General features: G+C 47.8%; 2 protein-coding genes across 11 annotated transcripts in view; one reads left to right on the top strand and one right to left on the bottom strand.

Moving 5' to 3' along the window:
- The window catches only part of SCFD2 (sec1 family domain containing 2), a 170,564-nt gene extending 165,801 nt beyond the window's left edge, over positions 1-4,763 (bottom strand). The window contains exons 1-2 of the mRNA XM_066632539.1: positions 3,384-4,763; positions 912-1,080 (exon numbers count right to left, since the gene is read on the bottom strand). Of these exons, the coding sequence (XP_066488636.1) occupies positions 912-1,080; positions 3,384-4,230 (1,016 nt within the window). The 5' untranslated portion in view covers positions 4,231-4,763. The remainder of the gene's footprint in view (positions 1-911; positions 1,081-3,383) is intronic.
- Positions 4,764-8,083: 3,320 nt separating this feature from the next.
- FIP1L1 (factor interacting with PAPOLA and CPSF1) overlaps positions 8,084-16,014 on the top strand; it is a 45,073-nt gene continuing 37,142 nt past the window's right edge. For all 10 annotated transcript variants that reach the window (XM_066632777.1, XM_066632773.1, XM_066632772.1 and 7 more), the window contains exons 1-3: positions 8,084-8,183; positions 12,677-12,716; positions 13,215-13,272. In XM_066632777.1, the coding sequence (XP_066488874.1) occupies positions 8,096-8,183; positions 12,677-12,716; positions 13,215-13,272 (186 nt within the window). In that variant the 5' untranslated portion in view covers positions 8,084-8,095. The remainder of the gene's footprint in view (positions 8,184-12,676; positions 12,717-13,214; positions 13,273-16,014) is intronic.

The raw sequence follows: 16,014 nt of genomic DNA, 5'->3' as shown, positions 1-16,014 counted from the left end.
AAACCCCTACCCAGCATTACACCAGGCTTCCTGGTTTTGCATCAGCTAAATAGCTGCCACAGATCTAAGAAGTCCCATAGGGATGGCAACAGCGAGCATTGGGTTGCAACCCACAGTTTGGAAACACTGCTCTATCTAGGTCTCACTGTTCCTTAACTGATACTTATTCCAAGGTAGGCCTGAAGAGCTAATCAAATCTCACTGATTCCCAAGTTAAATGACAGATTAGGCTACAGTGGATTTTTTTACTGCATTTTTAGCCCACATTTCTTCCCCTTCATGGCAGACTAAAGAATATGGAAATAAATATGCTAAGCAGACTATGATGGTACAATCAAGATTCATATTTTGAACAAATTATGCTTTACATCAGTGTTTGCCAAAGCACAGTATGTGGGCCAGATCCAGAACAATGCTGATTACCTCCCCATTGTCAGCAGCACTAACCTTCCTGCCACCCTGCTCGTTACAAGCCCCTCTCCACAGTTGCCACTGCGCGACCCTCTCCGCCATTGTGCAACACTCTCCACAGTTGCGTCTGCCCAGAAATCCAGGCACAAAGCCTGTTGGGACAGTGGGCCACAGATGAGACTGCCCAGAGTGTTGTGCAATGGTGGTCAAAGGGGCTTCTAGTGATCCACGCATCACAACAGTAAGCACTGGTCTAACCAGGGATTGTTTCCACACTCTGCAGCGGCTGCAAGTTTGGCAACCACTGGTCTACATAATAAAACAGACATACATCTGCACGTGTTGTTTCCAACCTAGAAAGGGAATCTGCATGCAAAATCAGTCTCTTTCATGCTGGACTAGGGTGAGAGTGCAGAATCAGAACACAGCATTAAGGAAATGCATTTTTTAAAACTATTAAACAAAATACCCAACACAAACACACAAGAAAACCATCTTACTTTGGTTGCGCCAGGCAACCTGGTGCTATAATGCTGCAACTTGCATCATCAGTTTGTAGAGATGTCAACTCCACCATGTTGACCATCACATCGTTCATATGGCCAGGCAGTTTGGGAAGCACAGAGAAAATTTTTTCTGCTAGGTTGTCACCATGATGACCAACTGCTCCTGAAACAGGGTACAAAAGAAAAATCGACTATGACATCCAAAACGACAAAGGTCAAGAAGTAAATAAGTATTTGAACAAATAGTAACCAGATTGCAGCATTGTAAAAATTACATGGAAACAATTTCAAAAGTAGCTATTTTAAGGACCCGAGCCTCCTCATAAAAAAGAAAATCAAACCAAAACTACCCAAACACAAAGCTTCAAATGACTCAATTATAAAAAGTATGCTGTTTATATATATTTAGGGCAAAAGCAGCAAATATCTCTTATATACAACCACATTTGACAGTCATTAGAAAGCTAGCTAACAGCCCAATCCTGAGCTGCCTGGGGCACGGGGCTGTGGCGGTGACAAAAATGGCTGCATGCTTCGAGCAGCCATGGGCAGCACCTTGGGAGAAGGGGACTTTTGTCCCCTTCATCTAGGTAAACACAGTAGCCCCTCAATGGGGCTGTTCCTATGTTTACTGTGTAAACACAGTAGCCTCTCATCTGATCCTAGATGGCCAAACACCCCCTCCCCTATATCTTGGCTGCTCCTGCTTTCTTCTGGTTCCTCCACCCAGCCTCACACAGTCAGTTCCCCCCCCCAAAAAAAGTAAGCCACTTTCCCCCCCTCTGCCTCCAAACCAACCTACCCACCTCCCACCCTGTCTGCTGCTCCTGGCAGTCTGAATGCCAGCTTCCGGATTGCTCCACAAGGTATTTGGGGCAATGTGGAAGCAGCCAAAAAAAAGCAAGCAAGCAAACAAGGGCGCACAAACACAAAACCAAATTCAACTGGCTTCAGAAGGATAGCAACCTGGGCACCAGATTAACCTTTTTGGGGAGATAGTTCCAAAGTTGTGGCCTGGCCACAGAGGAATTTAAGAACATAAGAACAGCCCCACTGGACCAGGCCAATAGGCCCATCTAGTCCAGCTTCCTGTTTCTCACAGCGGCCCACCAAATGCCCCAGGGAGCACACCAGATAACAAGAGACCTGCATCCTGGTGCCCTCCCTTGCATCTGACATATAACGGCATTATAATATTAGCCGTTTTGTTCTCAATACCTTTTCTAATGATCCCAAGCATAGAATTGGCCTTCTTTACTGCCGCTGCACATTGGGTCGACACTTTCATCGACCTGTCCATCACCACTCCAAGATCTCTCTCCTGATCTGTCACAGACAGCTCAGAACCCATTAGCCTATATGTGAAGTTTTGGTTTTTTGCCCCACTGTGCAAATTTCAATTTCTATCCCAATTTCTATCCCTAATCACTACCCACTTCATCTCCGGTGATGGAGAGACTTGGGGAAGGGCCTCTGAAGCTGATTTGTGTGGGAACTATATGTTGCCAATGGTGAAATAGTAGCATGATGTAACTCTCTTATGTACGAGCGTATTTATAACTATTGCTGAATGACTTCAGTATTGCGTGTGTATACGTGGAGGATATCAATTTTCATTGCTGATGCAGTTATCCGAAGACTGGGATTTCTTGACTTCAATATGTAAATACCTATGAAGACTATCATCCTTAATAACAGCTTAATAACAGTATTTAAGAGAACACTAAACCTCCCCCTTTTTATCCAACAGATGACAAAAGTCCTTACAAAAGAATCTGAGATGTTACAGGGTTTGGAGCCTGGCAATATCCTTCTGAACTACAGCCTTGAGGAGCCTTTATGAGCAGTTCAAGTCCACATTAGGGGTGAGGAATGCTTATAGCTCAGAGACAGAGGCCCTGAAACCTCCCTTAAAATAGTGATAGGGAGGTTTCAAACAACACATCAACTGGTATCTAGGCAGCAATGTCCATACTATATTCAGGAAGGCAAGCACGCACATCTTACAGTCCTAATGACATGCATAGCAGTCTCTCTTAATACCTCACTCAAGCATGGGATGATGCTCCTGCTGCCTCCCTGTCCTGTACCACTGTGATATTTTATGGCTATTTAAAGAATTTTCAAAATCTAAACAACCATGAAGGCCTTTTAACTTTCAAGTCTGTAAAAGGCCAGTGTTCTTGTATCAGACCATTGTATTGGCAACCTTCAGTCTCGAAAGACTATGGTATCGCGCTCTGAAAGGTGGTTCTGGCACAGCGTCTAGTGTGGCTGAAAAGGCCAATCCGGGAGTGACAATCCCTTCCACACCGGGAGCAAGTGCAGTCTGTCCCTGGTCTGTCTCCCTGGCTATGGGCCTTCCTTCTTTGCCTCTTAGCCTCAGAATGTTGGCAAAGGTATCAGACCAAAAACAGCATCAAACAGCAAAAAACATGTTGACATGCCAAACCTCCTGATCTTTACCTGTCAGATCTAATGTTCTATCCACAAAGATAACAGAGGCTTTATATTGTGCAGTTTTCCTTCTCATCTTGGCTTGAGTGTAATTTGCCAGATCCCCTGCAATGATCCTGCTCAGTGTGCCAACAGCAAAACATTCCTCCCGCACACTGATGTACTCAAACAAGCTGTTCAATCCCGATACCAGGGACCTAATCTCAAGCTGCAGTTCTGAAGACAGAGATGAGAAGTCGACATCGGTCAAGGTAGCAAATTTTTTCTTCTCTGGTCTGACACTATTGATCTGAGCCAAATCCAGATTCATCAAGGGGAAGAGCAAAGAAAAAGCAGGCGTTACAAAGAGGTGAGGTGAGATGGGTGCCAGGAATAGAGTGGCATGCCGCACCTCTGCGGTGTAGTTCATGTTGCCCATCCACTGGCAGAGCTTCTCTTCAAACTGTTCAAAAACCACTTGGCCACCGCCTTCAGCCTCAGTACCACTCGGAGCATTATGGGCCTGCAAGTGCACGGCGTGACTGACAGCTGTGAACACCACACAGTACTGGAAGTTGCTGAGGCTCACAATGTCACGGATTACGTCCACGGTCCTGCCTTTCAACAGCGTGCTCACCACAAAGATGGCCTTGGGCTGCTCAGGACCCCCAGATTCGAAGCTGGAGAACTCCTTGACGTTGAGAGCCCCGGCCTGCAGCAGGCTTTTGGCTCCTCCACATGCCCAGTGGAGGCTCTCGGCGCAAGCGGGGTCCATGAATACGATGGCCCGCTTCACCTTGGCAAACACCTGCTCCCAAGCCTGCTGGCAGAAGGAGGACATCCCGGTTGGGGGAAGGGAGGAGGAGGTGGATGACATAACGGGACCACAGCTGGAGCTCACCTGGCACAGCTGGAGGTCACCTGTTCTCTACAGCAGGAGCTCCCCTGGCCAGCCGGAGGTTGCCTGTTCTCCACAGCCAGAGGTCGTCTGGCACAGCTGGAGGCCTGGCACAGCTGGTGGTCACCTCTTCTCCACAGCCGGAGCTCACCTGTTCTCCACAGCCGGTGGTCACCTGGCACAGCCAGAGCTCATCTGGCCAGCCAGAGGTTGCCTGTTCTCCACAGCCAGAGGTCACCTGGCACAGCTGGAGTTCACCTGTTCTTCACAGCCAGAGCTCACCTGGAGCTCACCTCCACAGCTGGAGGTCACCTGGCACTCCCTGAGGGGAGGCACAGACTCCACAGGTGGAATGGGGCAGGTAGAAGCCAGCAGGGGAAGGCCTTGGAAAGAGGGAGGAAAACTACATCAGAACCCTTGGAGAAGGGCTGGACTCAGGTACCAGCAGCAGCACAAGCCCCAGCAGCCGCTCAGCCCAATACAGGGACAGAGCCCCAGCACTGGTCCATGCCTGTCCGTACAGCCGTCACGTGGCTATGACGTCCACTAGCCCTTATGCCTGTCCGTACAGCCGTCGCATGAGCATGACGTCACTACCCGGCAGTGATTGGCTGCCGGAGGGCAACGGAGGAGGGGAGAAACGTGGCGCCGGATGTCTATGAAACCAGGAGAGTTTGGGGTTGTGGAGTGTGTCCGTCGCCCGATGACGGAAGCGCGTCTGTCACGAGGACAGCGTCGCAGAGGCAAGCCTATGAGAGTTCAGCAGAGGGGAGGGGAGAGCGTCTTGTGGTTGCCTGGCAACGGGTGTTGTCCGTCCCCCCGCACTTCAAGCCTGTTCTAAGCAGGGTGACCAGATACAGACGGGGCTGCAATGCTGCCCACACTTTCCTGGGAGTAAGCCCCATTGACTGTCATGGGATTTACTTCTGAGTAGACATGCATAGGCCTGGCTCTGAGGCTGCATTCCCATCCACACTTTCCTGGGAGTAAGCCCTACTGACTATAATGGGACTTACTTCTGAGTAGACAGGCATAGGCTTGAACTCAGACATACAAATGTGGGGGCGGATAGAGGGATGTTCTTCTCCCTCCCCCACAGCACCAGAATCAGGAGACAGCCACTCAAACTGAGTGTTGGGAGAGTTAGGACAGGCAAAAGAAAATAATAATCAGTGGAACTCCTTGCCACATGATGTGGGGGAAGACATAAGAATAGCCCCACTTGATCAGGCCATAGGCCCATCTAGTCCAGCTTCCTGTATCTTACAGTGGCCCACCAAATGCCCCAGGGAGCTCACCAGATAACAAGAGAACTGCCTCCTGATGCCTTCTCTTGCATCTGGTGTTCTGACATAGCCCATTTCTAAAATCAGGAGGTTGCATATACACATCATGGCTTGTAACCCACAATGGATTTTTTCTCCAGAAACTTGTCCAATCCCCTTTTAAAGGCATCTAGGCCAGATGCTGTCACCACATCCTGTGGCAAGGAGTTTCACAGACCAACCACATGCTAAGTAAAGAAATATTTTCTTTCGTCTGTCCTAACTCTCCCAACACTCAATTTTAGTGGATTTCCCCTGGTTCTGGTGTTAGAGCATCTCTCTATCCACTTTACCCTTCTCATGCATAATTTTGTATGTCTCAATCACATCCCCCCTCAGGTGTCTCTTTTCTAGGCTGAAGAGGCCCAAACGCCGTAGCCTTTCCCCATAAGGAAGGTGCCCCAGCCCAGTAAACATCGTAGTTGCTCTCTTTTGCACCTTTTCCATTTCCACTATATCCTTTTTGAGATGTGGCAACCAGAACTGGACACAATACTCTAGGTGTGGGCGTCCCATCGATTTGTACAACGGCATTATAATATTAGCCGTTTTGTTCTCAATACCTTTTCTAATGATCCAAGCATTTTTGACTGGCAGCTCCTACTGGACTATTAGCTATGGCTCCCCATTATAGTGAGAATCCTATACATTGTATAGGGTGGTGGCTTTTTCACAAGGATTCAGTGGCTCCCTGGCTGGTTTCCATGGCTCCCTGGGGAGTCATGGCTCACAGTTGGGAACCACTGAACTAGGTCCACAGCCTTCACCATTTTCGTTTTCGCTGTGGTCATTCCTGCAACATAGTTGTGTTGCTCTTTTCTTTGCAAAGAGGCAGACCTACCTAAAGATAAAGGTGGGCTAGACAATTTGTGTGTCCATTGCCTCTTTCTAAACCATGAAAGGCATCCTTCTCCTAGAGCAGCCAACAGCATTACATAGGAAAGTCAATAAATAAATACCTCTGGAGAGACTGGTCATTCAGTAGGAGAAATATGCATCTGGTGTATATTCAGGAAATAAAATGGTGAAAACTGACAACCCAACCTTATGCATATCTACTCAGAAGTTAAGGGTGCAATCCTAACCCCATATGTCAGTACTTTCCAGCACTGGCATAGCGGCGCCAATGGGACGTGTGCTGCATCCTGCAGTTGGGTGTCGCTCACAGAAGCCTCCTCAAAGTAAGGGAATGTTTGTTCTCTTACCTCAGAGCTGCATTGCCCTTATGTCAGTGCTGGAAAGCACTGACATAAGGGGTTAGGATTGCACCCTAAGTTCCTTTATAGGAGTTTACTCCCAGGTAAATGTGCATAGCATTGCAGCCTGACTTTGAGCCCAATCTATGCATGAGTAGACTCAGAATTCCCAATTTATGGCAATGGAACTTACTTCCAGGTCAGAGTGGATAGCATTGCGTCCTGACTTTGCAACGCTTTGTAGGACTAGACATGTCAGGAGCATTTATAGCTGAGGTAAAGAAGGCATATTTTCTTTCTTGGGGGGACAATGACTTGTGTTTGAGTGGGGTGGGGGGAAATTCAAAAATCTGATACTGCAACTGCTAATTACCCTGCAAAGAGCTCAGCTCCTCAGTTTGCAAGCATGTGTAGATAATAGGGAGATCAATGATTGAGGGTCTTTTCTATGGCTATTACATATAATATAAATAAATAAATAAATTTTTATTTCTTTTTAGATCTTTTAAAAAAACAAACTGGTAAACCTAAGTGGGTCCCAATAGAGTTTCATTTTAAAAAGTGGGTCCTGGTGTTAAAAACTTTGGGTACCTCTCCCTTCCTGAGTTCCATGGGACAGACCCACAAGTGGCAGAGCGCATCCACTTGCCCATGAGGGTGCTGTGAGAGCAAGAGGGGTCTTCTTTTGGTTGCTGTTTCAACCACTGCCAACCCCTGAGCCAGGAACAGTAGTGGAGTGTGTGTGTGTGTAAAGAGTAGTGTGTGTGTCAAGAGATGCCATGGTGTGGGTGTGTGTGTCGAGAGAGTCCATCGCGCACGCATGTGCGTGTGTGTCAAGAGTAGTGGGGTATGTGTGTCAAGAGATGCTATCATGTGTAAGTGTGTATGTCAAGAGTAGTGGGGTGTGTGTGTGTGTTTGAAGAGATGCCATGGTGTGTGTGTCAAAAGTAGTGGGGGTGTGTGTCGAGAGATTTCATGGGGGGTGTGTGTGAGAAGAGTAGTGGGGTGCGTGTGTCTAGAGACGCTGTCAAGAGTGTGTGTGTCAACAGTAGTGGGGTGTGTGTGTGAAAAGATATCAGCGTGTGTTGTCTGTGTCAAGAGTTGTGTGTGTGTGGACGCCATCGCCCCCGCCGCAGGGACTGGAGTCTGCCCCTTCCTGTCAGTCACAGGCGGACCGGGAGGCGAGGCAGCCTCTGGGCTTCTGGGGGCCTCGCGGCCGCCACAGCACTTGGCTTGAGGGGAGGGAAGCCCTGCGGAACGGCTCAGCCTGCGCGGGCGGGGCGGGCGGCGCTCGCGCGTGCGTGCGGGGAGGGGGAAGCAGCCATGTCGGCGGGCGGCGAGGTGGAGCGACTGGCGGCGGACTTGAGCGGGTCTGGCGCCGGGGACGAGGAGGAGGAGTGGCTCTATGGCGGTACGTCTCTCGCGCCCCCACCCCGGCCGCCTCCGCAGGTCTCGTCCAGACCCTGCCCGCCGGTGGGCCCGCAAGGCCCGGGTTCAAGCAGCAGGCCGCGTGCGGGGCCTGCTGCTGCCAGGTCGGCTTCCGCCTCCTGGGCCCCGGCGGCGTCCCTTGGCCCGGGGAGCCCCCCCCAGTCGCCCCCGCAGGCGTCTCGTCCTCTTCCAAGGAAGGCCCAGGCTGCTGTGCTCTCCACTCTTACCCAGGAGTAAGCCCCACTGACTATAATGGGACTTACTACTGAGTAGAAATGCATAGACTGGGCTCTCAGGCTGCAAACCTACTCACACTTACCTGGTAGTAAGCCCTATTGGCTAGAATGGGACTTACTTCTGAGTAGACATGCACAGGATCGGACTTTCAGGTTGCAAACCTATGCACACTTACCTGGGAGTAAGCCCTATTGACTTTAATGGGTCTTACTACTGAGTAGACATGCATAGTATTGGGCTCACTGTGGCTGCAATCCTAGGCACACTTTCCTGGGAGTAAGCCCCATTGACAGCAATGATACTTCTGAGCAGACAGACATAGGATTGGGCTCCCAAGCACCTTCTCCTTTTTCAGGCTTCATGCAATCCTATCCACACTTACCTGGAGGGTGGGGGTAATTGTGGAGGTAAGATCCATTGACTACTATGGAACTTCTGAGTAGTCATGCATGGCATTGGACTCTCAATGTGTGGATCTTGAGCGGCAGTTGCTTCTCTCAGGTTCAATAAAAATCCATTACTTTCCTCAAGCTTCAATACCAACAGCAGCCCCAGGCACATTTACACAAGAGTAAACCTTGCTGAGCTCTCAGCATAATCTTGTGCGTGCCTACTCAGAAGTAAGTCTCATTGTATTCAATGGGGCTTATCCCTAGGAAAGTGTGTATAGCAGTGGTTTTTAACCTTTTTCATCTCACAGCACACTGGCTGGGCACTACAGTGGTCAAGGCACACCATCAGTTTTTTTGACAATTGATAAAGCTCACTGTGCTACCAATGGGGGGGGGGTCACATCCCCCAATGGCCCTACTAATAAGTGACCATCTCCCAAATTCCTGCAGCACACCTAGAGACCATTTGCAGCACACCAGTGTGCCATGGCACAGTGGTTTAAAATGGCTGGTGTATAGGAGTGCAACCTCAATGGCACTTCTGAGTAAATGACCCTAGGGATAGACTGTCTTACAGAGTTGATGCTTCTTGTTCCCTGTTGCAAAAGAAGCGGTTTGGCCAAAATCCTCTCTCTAGCCCAGGGGTGCCCAAACCCCGGCCCGGGGGCCACTTGCTGCCCTCGAGGCCTCTCAATGCGGCCCTCAGGGAGCCCCCAGTCTCCAGTGAGCCTCTGGCCCTCCGGAGATTTGTTGAAGCCCACGCTGGCCCAACGCAACTTCTCTCAGCATGAGGGCAACTGTTTGACCTCTCGTGTGAGCTGTGCGATGAGAGCTCCCTCCACTGCTTGCTCTTTCACATCTGTGATGCAGCAGCAGCAGCAAAGGAAAGGTCAGCCTTGCTTTGTGCAAGGCCTTTTATAGGCATTGAGCTATTGCAAGACCTTCATTCATTCATATAAGTTCATCTTTAATATATTCATTTATGTAAACTTATGTAAATTTATTCAAATTTTAAATGTAAATTAATTTCCCCCCCCCCCGGCCCCTGACACAGTGTCAGAGAGCTGATGTGGCCCTCCTGCCAAAAACTTTGGACACCCCTGCTCTAGCCCTTTTGCTGTCCACCCCTCAGGGGCCCCCCCCATGTGACTGTCCCTTTTAAGGTTCTCTTCCAACAACCATAATGATGCACTTCATGTCTCTCTAAAGCCAAGTGAGGTCTTTGAATTGGTAGAGACTTCCAAATGTTTTGTGTTGTAGTTTTTGAGGGCATGTCCACATGATAGATGTTGGTAAGAGAAACTATGGCAATGCCATGGTATGCAGAATAGCTTCCAGTATTAATGTACAGCCTCTTCTAGACTCCTTCCTGTCTATATGGCAGACAAGGGGAGCTCAGTTGAAACACAGACACCTGTACTGCACACCTCCAACAGAAGCAGTGTTGTTCTCTTGCCACTATTCTCTTGCCACTATTCTCTTGCCACTATTCTGTTACCTCTTCCATGGTACTTCATGTACTTAAAAGAAAAAAAATTGGAATTTTTACATCATGCTAATCATAAAGGCTTGGCTATGGAGAAATACAATTAAAACTAATGGTGTTTAAAGGCAGGTAAAACGCCCTTGGGCTTCAAGCAGCTTGAACCAAAAAACTTGATCATATGAAGTTTGTGAAATATCTAGGAATAAATGGTATATCCTGACCATCGGACAGAATTTAGATTAGTACAGTATTGACCTAACTTGTGGAAGCTCTCTCATAGCTTTCACAGGTTCATGACATGCAGAGATTTCAAAGTGTTTCCCTGAGATGGGGATGCAGCCAGAGGAACAGCATTTCTGGTTGACTTTCCTCTTGTTGTGCAGTAATTAAAAACACAAGAAACTCTATTAGGAAAGAGAGAAGGTGGTAGCATTAGTACACAAATGAAGAAGTGAGGAAGATTTGGTTTTTGTTCAGAAGATCTCACTTTTTGATATCTAAATATCTTCAACAAAGTGGTATGAAGAACATAATAATAAATTGTGGGAAATAAACATTCCCACAATTGGGAGTAAATTGTGGTTCCATTCATGATAAGGAAATAAGTCAGAATTTAATCTCTACAAGCAAACAAAGGTAATTCTGAATTATATAGATGTGAAATCCAAGTCTGGAACCTCTTTACATGAGAGCATCTTTTGAAGTAATATAAGCATCAGCACATCCATGAACCCATAAACATGGAAGCTATTGAGCTTCTCCAAATCTCTTGTTCATTCACTGGTCACCTCTCACTTGACTACAGCAGCCTAATCCTCTCTGACCTTCTATTGTCTCACCTCAAACCTCTTACCTCCATCCAGCACTCCATTGCCCAACTCATTAACTTTGTTGTTGTTGTCACTGCATCCAGCACTTCTATAAATCTCTGTGCTGCCAGATCCAGCACAAACACTAGTCTATGTTCAAAGCCTTCTATGGCGGTGCCCTTCTTTATTTCTCTGCTGTCATATTCCATTGTATTTCTGCCCATTATCTTTGCTCCCCTCAGCCACCTGAAGGGTCTCATCCTTCCTTGAACAATTCTACCTTTCTTCCTTGCAAGCTTTTATACCTGGAACTCCCCCTCCCATCACCTTTGTGTTGCTTCCCCCCTTACTTCTTTCAAACCCTTCTCAGAACCCACTTTTTCTATGAAGCCTTTGGCCCAAGTTCTCTATAGCAGTTGAATCTTAATACGTGTACATTAAATAATCATGTGTTCTTCTCCTGGTTACTCTCCTCTCACTTCTGCCTTCTTCCTCTTGTGGTCTTCCGCGTATCTGCATGTAGACTGTGAGCACAATGCAGAGCTCGACACATTGGCTTAGTGCCGGTGCGCACTGTTGCAAACATGCCATAAGGCACGTTTGTGAGGCTTACCGCTGGGCGAGCACCCATGCTAGCCCAGCGCTGGCCGGCGCTGGGCTAGTGCTGGGTGGGCGCCCAGCCTCTGCTGCTCAGTGGTTGCATGGACCACCGAGGCGCAGAGAGGAAAGTGGGGGTGGGGAGGAGGCGTGATGGGGCGGAAGCATGACGGGGAGGGGGGAGGCAGGGAGAGGGCGGGCAGAAGGCATGCTGGGGAGAGGGAGCAGGGAGGGAGGGAGGCCGGTCCGGTGGAATTCTGCTGCACTGGATTCAGAGCATTCATGTGGGGCTCGGCGCCCGACACAAAAGCTCTTACTTCACTGTCTACCTTTTGGTCGGCGGTGAATCGAGTAGCCCCATTGCGGGGCTACTTCCCTTATGAAAGTCCCCTTCTCCTGAAGTGCTGTCCGCAGCTGCTGGTGGTGTGCAGGATGTGCCGACAGCCGTTTTTGGTGCCACATTGTGCCATGGGAGCTCAGGATTGGGCTGTGTGAGTGCTAAGAAACTGTTCTGTCATTTTTTTGTAAAGCGCTATGTGCGTAGATTGTGCTATAAATAATAATTTGGCTCAGACTCTAATTTTCATAACTCACGTGCTGTAGTAATTTGTACTGGGTTTAGTTCATGAAATAACATGTAATAGATCTAAATTAATTAATAGTATGGAGTTCAGTCTATCTTTGAATGAAGTTTTCCTGACTAACCTTACTGCCCCTTTTTTCTGGTTCTGCCTTTGGGCCTGTAACAGCAACTTGAACCACAGAAATTAAATTGGCAATACTTTTTCTACTATTGAAAAAAGTCTTGGAAAAAGTTTCATGTGCATACTATGTGTCAGGCACAGGAGCTGGGCTGAAGCATGCATTTTTGTTTTAAATTATGACTTGAAATTTGTGAGGTATTTGTGCCATTTTTGTTGGAAAGGATTTTGATGTAGTTTGTTGCCTTTTGTAGATGAAAATGAAGAAGAGAGACCAGAAGAAACACCTGCCAGGTAGGTGTCTTATGACTTTTGTCTTTGTAGCATTGGCTGTGAAATGTGTTCCATAAATCAATTCATATTATCTGCAAATACATCTGCTTTGTATTGAAAGTCAGCGAAAGCTACTATCTTTAATTTTCTTTTGCATCTTTGAAATGTTATCCTGTTATGTATACAGAGGAGTCCTCATCATCCACAGGTTCATGATCTGCACATTTGACTCAATGCAGATCGCAAACCTGCAGTAGAGGAGCTCCTGGAAATGACCAGAAGTTGTGTCTGGGGGGGCTCCTCTGAGGAGTGGGGAGGCTGCACATGGCCTCCCCGCACCTCAGAAGGCCTTCCTGATGTGACTAGAAGTCCACCTGCAGATTACATTTTCTGTGGATTTCAGTATCTGCGGGGGGGTCTGGGAACAGACCCCCCACAGATACTGAGGACCGACTGTATCCTGTTATATGTGAAATATACTCGACATTCACAACCCACTTAATGCCTTTTATTTTTAAGTGTTCCACCTTCAACTGGAAATGAGGAAGAAGCTGCTGAAAATGGTGTCGTGAAAACGGTAATGATTTTCTAGGCTGGTATTATCTAACATAGTTTGATCCAGAGCATGCTACTTGTGGTAGCTATTGGACTTACCAGTATGTTTTTTCACAATGTGTATTGATAAGCATTGTTAGTCTAGAACGTTCAGTTAAGGGTTTAAAGGAAATCCAGATGTGAAATGACGTGAAAGACATTGAACTAAAGGTATGCTGTCTGAAATTGTCCTCAATTTTGAAAGCCAATAGTCTTGGCCTGCCTTGCTATGCTTCTTTTCTCTGCTATAATATTAGAACAGTTGGTAAATTATTAGAAAAATAGATTGAATAGCATATCAAATATTTGTATTTAATTCTGAGCTCCTTGGTCATCCAATTGCAGGGTGGTGTCAGGAGTCACTCAGATGAGAGTTGCTGAGGGCCCATGCCCATCAGAAGGCCTGCCTGGCTTAGCCAGCCCCAAACTCTCAGTACTGGTGGTAGTGATAACATCAGTGTGCTATTGGGATGGGGAGGCACTATCAGGGACTTAGTGCAGAACTTTGCTTCAAGGTTTCCAACAATGTGACACTGGCACTGTCATAATGTACTTCAGCTAGTGTTCAGCTCATGGGTATTATGCAATGTTTACCTTAATATATTTTTAAAGATAAAATAATGTAACCTTGAGAAAGGGCCAGTTACGTGCAAATGTGGGTAACCTGACTGCTTGTTCTGAAGAACAGTAGCTTCAAGAAGGGCCACTTCTGAGAAGCAAAGCAGTGGTTGAAGAGAGTTGCTTAGTCCTTTGGCTATTTTCTGCTCCAGATTGACTGCCCTGCTGTTTTCTCCTCTCTCCCACTCATGGGATTTTTAAGAATGTGTCAAGATGCATGAGAACATGGGGCCAGGGAACATGGCTTTGCAGTCAGAAATACCCTGCTGGAATCCATCATCCCACCTACTGTAGGAAGTGAAAGAACTTTGTCCCTGCAACTCCACTCATCTGCAGGACTTGTCACTCTCATCAGTGCTTATGCACCGACTCTGTCTTCTCCAGCAGAAGATAAAGACAAATTCTATGACAACCTGGCCACCACTATCAAGAAAGTCCCCGAGAAAGAGTCATTGTTCATCCTTGGCGACTTCATTGCTAGAGTTGGTACTGATCACAGTTTGTGGCCCACTTGCTTAGGTCAGTTCGGCACTGGGAAGATGAACGAAAATGGCCAGCGCCTGGTAGAGTTTTGCTGCCATCACGGTCTCTGTGTCAGCAACACATTCTTCAACATGAAGCCCCAACACAGAGGCTCTTGGAGACACCCACAATCAAAGCACTGTTACCAGCTTGACCTGATTCTCACCAGACGCTCCAGCTTTCCCAGCATCAAGATCACACGCAGTTATCAGGGTGCCGCCTGCGACACTGACCACTCCTTGGTGTGCAGAGGAGTGAAATTGCAAACAAAGTGACTGTATCACACGAAAAAGGAAGGAAGACCTCGCATTGACACCAGCAAGACCCAGGATCAGGAAAAAGTGGAGGAATTTGTACGAGCGCTTGAGGAATCTCTTCCAGGCCTGGCCGATGCAAATGCATCCAACAGATGGGAACATTTCAACAATGCTGTTTACAACACCGTCTTGTCCGTATTTGACAAGAAGACCAACAAGACGGCAGACTGGTTTGAAGCCCACTCTGAGGAGTTGACACCAGTCATTGAAGAAAAGAGGAGAGCTCTCCAGACTGAGAGCAAAGTCCAAAGTCCAGCTGAAATGTCTGCATGACTTCCTCTTTGCTGATGATGCAGCTGTCATTGCCCACTCTGCCAAAGATCTCCAGCAGCTCATGGATCGTTTTAGCAAGGCCTGCCAAGACTTGGACTGACGATCAGCCTGAAGAAAACACAGGTCATGGTTCAGGATGTGTACTCACTTCCCTGCATTACAATCTCTGCGCACGGACTGGAGGTTGTCCATGACTTTGTGTACCTTGGTTCAACGATCTCCGACACTCTTTCTCTCGATACCGAGCTAAACAAGCGCATCGGTAAAGCAGCTACCACGTTTTCCAGACTCACAAAGAGAGTCTGGTCCAACAAGAAGCTGACGGAACATACCAAGATCCAGGTCTACAGAGCTTGTGTCTTTACACGTCCGTACTGCAGTGAGTCATGGACTCTTCGCTCACAACAGGAGAGGAAACTGAACGCTTTCCACATGCGCTGCGTCCGACGCATCCTCGGTATCACCTGGCAAGACAAATTTCCAAACAACACAGTCCTGGAACAAGCTGGAGTCCCTAACATGTATGCACTGCTGAAACAGAGATGCCTGCGCTATCTTGGTCATGTTGTGAGAATGGATGATGGCCAGATCCCAAAGGATCTCCTCTATGGAGAACTTGTGCAGGGAAAGCACCCTACAGGTAGACCACAGCTGCGACACAAGGACACCTGCAAGAGGAATCTGAAGGCCGTAGGAATGGACCTCAACAGATGGGAAACCTTGGCCTCTGAGCGTCCTTGGAAGCAGGCTGTGCAGCATGGCCTCTCCCAGTTTGAAGAGGTACCTCCCAACAGACTGAGGCAAAGAGGCAAAGAAGGAAGGCCCATAGCCAGGGAGACAGACCAGGGACAGACTACGTTTGCTCCCAGTGTGGAAGGGATTGTCACTCCCGAATTGGCCTCTTTAGCCACGCTAGATGCTATTCCAGAACCACTTTTCAGAGCGTGATACCATAGTCTCCCGAGACTGAAGGATGCCAATGATGATGATGTCAA

The sequence above is a fragment of the Tiliqua scincoides genome, chromosome 6, assembly GCF_035046505.1.
Source record: "Tiliqua scincoides isolate rTilSci1 chromosome 6, rTilSci1.hap2, whole genome shotgun sequence".
Classification (NCBI taxonomy): domain Eukaryota; kingdom Metazoa; phylum Chordata; class Lepidosauria; order Squamata; family Scincidae; genus Tiliqua; species Tiliqua scincoides.
The sequence above is the reverse complement of the archived record's forward strand: the minus strand, read 5'-3'. Positions and strand labels throughout refer to the sequence as shown.